The 10,544-nt window shown below is 62.6% G+C and overlaps 1 protein-coding gene across 2 annotated transcripts; it reads left to right on the top strand.

Annotated features, from left to right (window-relative positions):
• Positions 1–5,957: 5,957 nt before the first annotated feature.
• On the top strand, positions 5,958–10,134 carry KREMEN2 (kringle containing transmembrane protein 2). 2 transcript variants are annotated; one of them, XM_058570597.1, is made up of 9 exons: positions 5,958–6,366; positions 6,595–6,769; positions 7,574–7,665; positions 7,766–7,890; positions 8,089–8,242; positions 8,591–8,923; positions 8,989–9,114; positions 9,198–9,276; positions 9,524–10,134. In XM_058570597.1, the coding sequence occupies exons 1-9, from the start codon at positions 6,186–6,188 to the stop codon at positions 9,732–9,734; spliced, it is 1,476 nt and encodes a 491-aa protein (XP_058426580.1). In that variant the 5' UTR covers positions 5,958–6,185; the 3' UTR covers positions 9,735–10,134. The 2 variants fall into 2 exon arrangements, with proteins under 2 accessions (XP_058426580.1, XP_058426579.1); XM_058570596.1 differs by having other exon boundaries at positions 7,996–8,242.
• The last annotated feature ends 410 nt before the right edge of the window (positions 10,135–10,544 follow it).

The following is a 10,544-nucleotide window of genomic DNA, read 5'->3' as shown; positions in this document are numbered from 1 at the left end:
TTTGGACACTGCGGTCACCTTGCATGGCCCCACGGCCACTCAGCCACTGAGCTCCAGAGGCTTCCCCCTCATACCTCCACTTCCCCCATGGTTCCAGGGCCAGAGACGCCCCCTACCCTGTCCCTGTCAGAGAGCAAGGCGCACAGGGGCAGGTCCCTGTCTGGGAAGCTGGCACCTTGGGGACGGTGACAAATTGGCGGGGCTGCCCTCCTCTGCCCTTGCTCCCACTCTGCTGCTAGTTTCCCCCAATAAACTCTATTTTGTCGTGTCTGCACCGTGTGGCACCGGTAGTGTGTCTCTGTGCCCGTTTGTATGACAGTGTGCAACAACGTCTCAATTATGAAATTTAAAATAAAAAGGTCACAAGGAGTAGCGAAAGTACCAACAAGGAACTCAGATTTCTAAAGTGGGGAGCAGTGGTTGGCTCTAAGAGCCCTGGCCCCCAGTCCCTGTCCCCACGGTGGTGAGGTGAGCCTCATGGAAACACTGCTCATGGACCCCGCTCCCCCTTCTGGCCCCAGCTCCACCTCCTGTCCCCACATCCTCTGTCAAGATGGCTTCGGCAGGGTGGCACCAAGGACCTCCTTGTCCCTGAAGTCAGCGGATGCGTCTCAGAGCTCGTCCTCGGCCGCCCCTCCTTGATCCCTCCCTGATGGCAGCTGTTGAGTTCTCCACCCACCTCCCTGTGTCCCCTCCCAGCCTCCCTCCTGGGCTCCTCAGCCCCCAACAACCTCTGAGCGCAGTGGTTGGTGTGCTGGGGACTGGACCTCAGCCTCTTTCTGCCCAGCCACTTTCGGGGTTCACAGTTTGTCAACATGCAGCCCCAGCCTGGTCCTCCCTCCTGCAAGCAAACCTGCATGTCCAGCGGCCTCCGGGGCCTTGGTCCTGGGCGTCCCATGGGCACTGGGCGCGAGCGGTGAAGGGGAGTATCGGCCTGCCGTCCTCCTCGTCTCATGGCTCCACCACACACGGAGAAACCCAGGGCTGTCCTCCCTGCCGCCCTGCCCGTCTGCTGTCCTGCCAGCTGTCAGTGCCCACCAGTGCCCCCCTGCCTAGTTCTTTTTGTCTTTTTCAGTAACAGCTTTATTCAGATATGATCCACATACTCTGCAATTCAATGGCTGGTAGTATATTCACCAAGTTGTGCCTCCATCACCACTGTCTGATTCCAGAACATTTCATCACCCGAAAAGAAACGCCAGACCCGTCAGCAGTCACTCCTTCGGCCTCTTTCCCTATGTGTTAAGGCTGAGGGGGAGTTCCTTCCTCTGGTGCTGGAGGGGTTTGTGGATTTTGGGCTGCCATCACAAATACCATAGACAGGGTGGGGGGCAGGAAGGAGGGGCTTAAACAACAGACAGTTGTTTCTCACAGTTCTGGAAGCTGGAAGTCTGAGATCAGGGTTGGGTTCTGGTGAGGGCTCCCTCCCTGGTTTACAGACGGCCACCTTCTTGCTGTGTCCTCATATGGGGGTGTGGGGGAGCTAGCTAACTCTCTGGCCTCTTCTTATAAGGCCCTAATCCATTATGAGGCTCCACCCTGACCTGAACACTTCCCAAAGGCCCCTAACACTGTTACACTGGGACTAAGATTTCAACATATGAAATTTGGGGGGGACACACATTCAGTCCATAGCACCATGTAAGGCACTTATATGGTAAAGACAACCCTTCAGGCGGTCCTTGTATTAATAAACCTCCATCCCCCTGAGTCACCTAGAGCCCCAGCCATTCGCCTGCATGACCACAGAAGCCTCCAGTGTCCCCTCTCTGCATTCCATCCCCATGACACCCAGGGGCTTTTCTAAAACGCAATCCCATCATGGAGCACCTGCCCCAGATGTTCTCTCCCTCATGTCCGTATCAGGTCTGACTACCTGGTTCAAGGACCAGAAGCCAGAGGCACCCAAGGGGGTCTCTGGAGCCCAACCAAGGACAGGGCAGCCGCCGGGCTCAGGCTGCATCTTCACCACAGCTCTGCAGAGCCCACCCGCTCCTGGCTGCCCACTCTACCGTCCCTCCCAGGGCTCTGAGGGCACTAGATGGGCCCCTCAGCTTTGGAAATAAAGAGGGGCCCTGACATGGACCTTGACTCTCCCTCCCACCTCCAATACTTCAGAGAAGGGATCATTTGCCTAGCATGCAGTAAGTGCTCATAAATACTTGTTAAAGATATGATCGACTGAATGACTGGCTGAATGCATGAGGGGAGTGCAGTGTGGATGAGGGTCGGGGTCCTGCTCGGGTCTCTGTCCCATGTCTGTCGGACTCTGGCTGGTGGAAGTGATTCACATGTCCATTGACAGATGAATAGATAAAGAAAATGTGGCCTATCCATATGGAATATTATGCAGCCTGAAAAAAGAAGGAAGTCCTGTGCTACTACATGGATGAAGCTGGTGAACACGATGCCAAGCAAAATAAGCCGGTTAGGAAAGGACAGATACTGTACGATTCCACTCCTATGAAATATCTAAAGTACTCAAAATCCTAGACGCAGAAAGTACAAAGGTAGTTCCCGGGGGCTGGGGGAGGGGAGGGGGAATCAGTGTTTAATGGGTGTAGAGTTTCAGTGTTGCAAGATGAAAAAGTTCGAGATCTGTTGCACAATGATGTGAATATACTTGACTACTGAACTATTCACTTAAAAATAGTTAAGATGGTAAACTTAATGTTATGTGTTTTTTACCATGATAAAAAAGAAGATGAGTGGATGGCCAAGGGCCAGAAGGTACCTGCAGTAAATGCCTTTCTCCCACCAAAGAAAAAGAAAGACTGGCTGCTGGAGGAGTTGCAGAGGGTATGAGCAGGGAGTCAGATATCATTTGGGAGAGCCATTTGTCCAGGTAGGAGATGGTGGTGGCCCAGACTAAGGAGGTGGCAGCATGGATGGAAAAGCACAAGAAAAAAATTGAGAGATGTTATGAGTTGAATTGTGTCCCCCAAATTCACGTGTTGAAGTCCTAACTCCCAGTACCTGAGAATGTGACCTTATTTGGAACTTGGTCGTCGCAGATGTGGTTAGTTAAGATGAGGTCATGCTGGGGTAGGTTGGGCCCCTAATCCAATATGGCTGCTGTCCTTCTGAAAAGGGGAAATTTGGACCCAGACACGCACACGGGGAGAAGGCCATGTGAAGATGAAGGCAGAGATTGGGGTGATGCTTCTGTGAGCCAAGGAATGCCAATGATGGCCAGCAAACCGCCAGAAGCTAACCAAGAGGCATCGATAAATTCTCCCTCACAGCTCTCAGGAGGAGCCAACCCTACTGACATCTCGGTCTCGGACTTTCAGCCTCCAGACTGTGAGACAATAAATTTCTGTTGTTTAAGCCCCCAGTCTGTGGTACTTTGTTACAGTGGCCTTAGGAAACCAATGCGGAAGACAAGAACTGAATGGGGGTGGCAGGGTGTATTAGTCAGGTAGGCTGTGCCAGCTGCTGTAACAAGCAAGCCCCCAGTCTCAGTGGCTTAACACAACAGATGTTTATTTCTCACTCACCCAGAGTCCCAAGCTGGTACTTCTCGTTGGCGGCGCCTTCCACAAGGTCACTCAGGAATCCAGCTCCTTCCACCCTTGTTTAGCCCTGGGCATCCCCTCTATTCAGTTGGTGAATGGAGGAGAGAGAAACTGAGGCTGCCATAGGCCAGACCTGGCGGGGGCCTCCACCAGTGCTTTCCATACTTGAACACCTGCAGATCTTGTTAAATGCAGGTTCTCATGAAGGAGCGCCGGGGTGGAGCCTGAGATTCCGCATTTCTAACAAGCTCCTGCGGATGCTAATGCTGCTGGTCAGCGCCCTCCCTCGGCCCTGACTCTGAGTATCGAGAGGCATCACTCCTGCCCGCGCCATTGGCCTGCACTCACTCCCACAGCCACACTTAATGCAGGGGAGGAGGGGAAGGGAAGTCTAGCTGTTTGTGCAGGAGCTGGAGGAGCTGGGATCAGTAAACACAGGTGGATGGGGGCAGATGGGACCCAGCCCTCCCACAACAGCAGTGCCATTGCTGCCAAGGGACCAGGGGTAGCAGGGAACTGTGGGGCCCCTCAGCAGGGGGCTTTTCTGAACTCCCCAGAAGTGGTGGGGGCAGGGGCCAGGGCCAAGGCCTTCCTTAGTTGGAGATTCCATGAGCCCCCTGGGACTGGAACTTGCAATGAGGATGTTGCCTCTCATCCCAGTGCCCAAATTTTGAAAGTGAGCACCCCCTCCCTCTCATCTGATACCCCTGTTTGCAGGAAACTGAGGCCTACTGGGAGTAGAGGGCCAAAGTACAGTGGACCAGATGGACAATCCTTTTTGGTCACCCTCTCGCCAGGGCAGGGACCAGCTCCTCCTGCACTTCCGCCTCTGATCCCCGTTCACGTGGTGATCTAGTAGTCCCTGTCCCCCACCTCCCCTTTCCTCAGTGGGGCTGAGACCCAGGAACATGAGGCTCCCCATGCACCCCCATCGTCCACGGCCTAGGCCTGACGCCCTGGGATGCTTTCTGTTGGCCAGAGCCTGGGACGACGTCCCCGAGCCCCCGCAGCCCCGGCGCTCATGGGCAGGAGGGAGAAGGGGGCCAGTCGACAGGTGGCCCCGCTGCTCCCTCGCTAGGGGGAGCGTCAGACCGGTTCCCGGGGCAGGGCTAGCGCACACAGGTGAGACTCCCAGTCCAGTGCTCAGCGGGGACAGGAAACTGCGATGGGAGCCTGCGCTAGCCTGGCCGCTGAGAGGAGTCCCCTAGGAGGCGACCCGGGCGCCGGCCTCGAGTCTCAGCAAGCCCACCTCCTTGCCTTGCTCCCCCACGCGCCACCTGCCCCCCGGACGCAAGAGCCTGCGTGTGGAGCACTAACTTCGAGGTCTCCGCCGGTCTCTCACCGCCAGGGCCACCTTGGCTTTTCTAGAACCTTCCCTGTGTCCCCCATCTTGGGGGGGGGCTGCTGCCAGGGCGGGGACAGGTCCTCCGGGCTGGACAGCCGGGTGGGGGCCCGCTGAGGGGTGGGGAGGCTGGACTGCGGCGCAGGGGATCTGGGTGGGGCAGGGCCGCTCTGGGCCCCGGCCACCACCCGCCTCCTCACCGGCCCCCGCGCTCCCACGCACCTGCGCTGGCCTCCCCCCAAGCCCTGGGGGCAGCCGGCGGGCGGCGCTGGGAGATCAGAGGACTCACAGGAGTCGGGCCCAGGGGGAGGGGGCGGGGAATTTCCCCCCACGCCTGCCCGGGCCTGCTCCCCTCCCCCTCCCCCGCCAGGTGGGGCGGGGCACCGCTGGGGGAATTCCTCGGCGCTGCGAGGGCTCCAGCGAGCCTGGGCTGGGGGTCCTAGGGAGAGAAGGGGGAGGGTAGGAGGGGACAGGGTGGGACGAGGGACGCAGCTGCCTTCCTCCCCAGACACCAGCTGCCCCTGCCTGTCCAGGACTGAGCGTCCACCATTCCCGCCTGTCTCGCGGGTGCGGGGGCAGGGAGTGGCACTTCCTCTGTCAGGCCAGAGGCGTCGGCACCTGGGGAGCGAGGGGTGTGAGCCTCTGACAGTGAATGGGTGACTGAGTGGGAGTGCGTGCGTGCACTTCATTCAAGAGTGCCTGTGAGCCGGAGACTCCGGCGTGTCCCGGGGGCGGGTGGCCTCGGGAGAGGGTCTCGTATGTCCTCCACTGGGGTCCTTCTGTCCACCAGCCCGGCCTGGCCTCCTCCACACACTCCCACTAGAACCTGCACCGACCCTGAGAGGGGGAGGGGGCCGGCGAGAGCTGGGACGCCGAGGGTCCCCGGCGGGGGGTGGGGGGGAGGCGGGCGTGGGAGGCGTCTGGACCTGCTGCCTCGGCTCCAGTCTCGGGCGGGGCTTCCCGGCCTCGGGGGATGGGGTGGGGAGGGAGGGACCCAGGGGGGAGGGATCCGCGGATGGATGCGAGGGGGGCAGGAGCCAGCGCGTTGGCAACCCGGGCAAAGGAGACTCAGAGAGCGAGGCGCCGCGGGAGGGGGCGGGTGTGGAGGCTGAAGCACGACCCCGAGCACGGAGAGGCAGGACGGAGAACGCCCCTGGCCAAAGACCACCCCCGGGGAGACCCCCAATAGGGACAGGGGCAGAGAGACGCCTCCAGGGGCAGAAACCCTAGGAGGCAAATACCCCCGGGAGATATTTCGCCCGCCCCAGACGGAGAGCGCCGCCCAGAGTGGGACGAGGACAGACGGTCAGAGGACAACGCCCCCCATGTGGCCTGGGAGACCCCGAAGCGACCCCGGGGACGGCAGGCGGCATGTGTGGGCCAGGGCGACCTCTTCTTGGTCCGCGGCGATGGGGACACGGGCCCGGCGGGGCCTCCTCTTTCTCCTCCTCCTCCGCCCGCTGCTGCCGCCACGCGGGGCCTCCGCAGGGAGCCTGCATAGCCCAGGTGAGTCCTGGCCCGGCGACTGGGCCGTGGTCACCACTCCCTCCACCGCCTCCGCGCCTAGGATCCAGGTCCCGAGGCTGGGGAGCAGGTGGCACGAGCAGCTGAGCAGCCCCAGGGCACCACGGCCGCCGGGGGCACTGGCTGGGGAGCGGGACAGGAGCTGGCGTCGGCGGGTGAGGATGCCGGGCGAGGGTCCGGACCTCCCCAGGCCCTGCCGTCGCCGTGCAGGCCTGTCCGAGTGCTTCCAGGTGAATGGCGCCGACTACCGCGGCCACCAGAACCGCACGGGCCCGCGTGGGGCCGGCCGTCCCTGCCTCTTCTGGGATCAGACGCAGCAGCACAGCTACAGCAGCGCCAGCGACCCCCAGGGCCGCTGGGGGCTGGGTGCTCACAACTTCTGTCGGTGAGGGGCCGGGCCAGGGGCGGGGCCTCGCTGGTGGCGGGGCAGGACTTCCGTGTGGGCGGAGCGGAGGTCTCTGGGCGAGTACGGGGTCCACCGGGAGGGTCGGGGGCGGAGCCAAAGCGACGGGCGGGGCCTAGTTGAGCTGGGGGCGGGGCTAGGCGCTGGGACTCTTCCGTGGGTCCCGCCTTACGTGCCCAACTTCTGCAGGGCCTCACGCAGGGCCAGAAGCGAAGGACCAGTCTTGGGCACCCAAGGGGCCCCTGCGGGCGGGGCCTCGTCAGAGGGCGGGCCCTGGCGTGAGGGGCTGGGTGGGCTCTTGCCGTACTACTTCTGCGCGCGGCATCTACTAGCGGTGACCGAGGGACTGGAGGCTCAGAGCCCTGTCTGCTGTCTGGAGCGGCAGGGCCCAAGCGGAGCGAAAGGGCACTTCTCTGCTGAGCCTCAAAGCTTTGGGCTCACCACTTCTGCTTTAAGGCAGGGCTCCGAGGCAAGGGACGTGGCCGAGGCCCATGGCTGGGTGGGGGGCGAACACTACAGATGGCCTCAAAGTCCTCATATATGAGGTCACGTCCTAGCAACAGCTGAAGACCTAAAATCAGCCCTCAGGGCCCCTTTAATGGCTTCCCACGGTCTGCTCGGAAGTCGACATCCAGAAGCACGTGGGGCAAACCAGAATTTGTGCGAGAACGGAGGAGCGCTCAACTAACACACATGGGGCTAGTTTCCGAATAGACCGTGGGGCGCAGCCCGGGATTCGTAGCTCTTAGGGCAGTGGGATTCCGACCACTTCTCCTCCTCCCGCAGGAACCCCGACGGAGACGTGCAGCCGTGGTGCTACGTGGCCGAGTCGGAGGAGGGCATCTACTGGCGCTACTGCGACATCCCCACGTGCCACAGTGAGTGGGCCCGGCTGGACAAGGGGGGAGCGCGGGGCTGCCCGGAGGGAGTTCGTTTTCGGAGGCGCCTGACAGAGCCCGACTCCACTGACCCCCCCAGTGCCCGGGTACCTGGGCTGCTTCGTGGACTCGGGGGCACCCCCGGCCCTCAGCGGCCCTAGTGGCACCTCCACGAAGCTCACGGTCCAGGTGTGCCTTCGCTTCTGCCGCATGAAAGGCTACCAGGTACTGCCCGCCAGCCCCGACCAGTGACCCCTGACCTTGACCTCAGGACCCAAATCAACTCCCGACTCTGACGCCAAACCTTGACACTGATTTCTGAACCTCCAGCCCGATTCCCACTTCCGACCCCGACCCCTGGCTTCCACCACCCCACCCCTACCTCGGCCCCTGCCTCTGGGGTCACCTGGTCTGTGCCCCCAGCTGGCGGGCTTGGAGGCTGGCTACGCCTGTTTCTGTGGCTCTGAAAGCGACCTGGCCCGGGGACGCCCGGCCCCGGCCACCGACTGTGACCAGATCTGCTTCGGCCACCCGGGCCAGCTGTGCGGCGGCGATGGGCGCCTGGGCATCTACGAAGGTGAGGAGGGGGCGGGGAGGAGGGGCCTGGGTGAGGGGAGGAGTCTGGGTGGGACCCAGAGTGCGATGCCCCGATAGGGGGCGGAATCGGGAACCTGGAGGCCGTAGGCTGGGGGCGGGGGCTGAGAAGGGGCCTGGGCTGGGGGCCAGCGACAGGGTCTGGGTGGAGGCGTGCCCTGACCAGGAGATTAACGGTGTGAGGCCGGGGTCTACGGAAGGGGCTGGCGGGGCCCGCGGAGGGGATGGGGGCGGGGCCTAGCTGCGGCGGGGCGGAGCTCCGACGTGGGGCCCCGCCCCCTGAGGGAAGAGCCTGGGGCCTCCGGGTTCTGACCGCCGGCCCCGCCCACAGTGTCCGTGGGCTCCTGCCAGGGGAACTGGACCGCGCCTCAGGGTGTCATCTACTCCCCGGACTTCCCGGACGAGTACGGGCCGGACCGGAACTGCAGCTGGGCGCTGGGCCCGCCGGGCGCCGCGCTGGAGCTCACCTTCCGCCTCTTCGAGCTGGCCGACCCACGCGACCGGCTGGAGCTGCGCGACGCCGCCTCGGGCAGCCTGCTCCGCGCCTTCGACGGCGCCCGCCCGCCGCCGCCCGGGCCGCTGCGCCTGCGTGTCGCCGCGCTGCTGCTCACCTTCCGCAGCGACGCGCGCGGCCACGCGCAGGGCTTCGCGCTCACCTACCGCGGTGAGGCCCCGCCCCTCCCCCTCCGCCCTCTCCCCCGCCACCCTACCTCACACCCCTCTCCGCAGGGCTGCAGGACGCCGCCGAGGACTGGGCGGCCCCCAAGGGCTCGGCCCAGACCCCCGCAGCGCCCCCCGACGGGGCCAACGTGAGCTGCAGCCCCAGGCCTGGGGCTCCAGAAGCTGCGATGGGGGGTGAGGCGGGCGTGCGAGGCGGGAGGGAGCTTGGGGAGAGGCCCCTTCCAAGCCCTGTCCTCACTGCACCCGTGTGCCCGCAGCCCGGGTCTTCTCGACGGTGACGGCCGTCTCAGTGCTGCTGCTGCTGCTGCTGTCGGTGCTGCGCCTGCTGCGCCGACGGTGCGCGCGCTGGGGCAGGGCTGGAGGGCGGACCCAGCCCGGGACCTGACGCCTCGGTGCCCTGGGGCGCGGGGTTCCTGGTGGAAAGCTGGGGCCCACGAGGGGAACGGGGCTGGGAGGAACTCCTGGGTTCTTGAGGGACAAGGCCTTGGGTCCACACGGGGCATCTCGTACGGGATCACAGGCAATGTAGGATGCCGGAGATGAGATTGGTTGGGGGTTCGGCTGACCTCTGCTCCCTTTTTAGGAGCTGTCTGCTGGCTCCAGGAAAAGGGGCCCCCGCGTTGGGTCCTTCCCGAGGCCCTGGGAGAAGCTTGGCCGTGTGGTACCGCCGGCCTCGAGGGGTGGCCCTGCCCTGCCCCCCCGGGGACCCCCAGGCTGAGGGTCTAGCCGCGAGTTACCGGCCCCTGAGCGCCTCCAGCCAGAGTTCCCTGCGCTCACTCATCTCTGCTCTCTGACTCGGGACCCCCAGGGTCCACCGAACCCTCCGCCGGCGGGATGGACACCTGAGACGCTATGCCGCACTCGGCCTTTGGTCACCTCGTGGAGGACAGACATCAAACAGGAAGTATCTGGTGTTATTATTGGGAACTTGGCCTGATCCTCGGAGTCCAGATGGACAAGGCCAAAGGACAAGAGGAATCCGGTTACCCTCCTCATAGACCTTAATATGGGGGTCTCTGATTTCACGGGTCTTTGAGACCCTCTTGGGGGTGGTCCTGGACTGCTGCCCTAAGTGAAATGTGAGAGGTCAACAAAAGTGGTCAAAAGACCAGCCATGGACTTTGAATAAAGGACCTATTTTGGTATAGGGCTCCGCCAAGTTCTTACATGATGGGAAGGGCTATGTTAATAAGGGTACGGGAGCCAAGGGTTGGGTGTGTCCATGCAAATTAAGGACATTCCAAGCAAAGAGTTTCTCGGACGCCCGTGGAATGCAAAGGACTGAGGGACTTCGGAGGCGGAAGGATGGGTGGGCGGGTCCCGGAGAAGGGAGGAGGAGGATGCCGGTTGTGGGCGGGGTTAAGCACAAAACAGGATGCCTTTCTGGGCCCTCCTTAGGATGAATCTGGGCGGGGACTGAACTTTCTCCCCTGGCTCTTTCTCTTCGTTTCCTGCCTGTCCTGGTTGGTGCCGAAGATGCGCCTTGTGGGCAATAACAGGGAACGAGTTCGGCCGAACCCAAGCTCGAAGAAGCCTGGCCCGAAGGGTAGAGCTTCGCCCGAGGGCGCTGGGTGCGTCAGGCACACCTGTAGAGGCCCGGGCAT

The sequence above is a fragment of the Diceros bicornis genome, chromosome 26 (assembly GCF_020826845.1).
Source record: "Diceros bicornis minor isolate mBicDic1 chromosome 26, mDicBic1.mat.cur, whole genome shotgun sequence".
Taxonomy (NCBI): Eukaryota; Metazoa; Chordata; class Mammalia; order Perissodactyla; family Rhinocerotidae; genus Diceros; species Diceros bicornis.
Note: the sequence above shows the minus strand (reverse complement) of the source record. Positions and strands in the feature narration are given on the sequence as shown.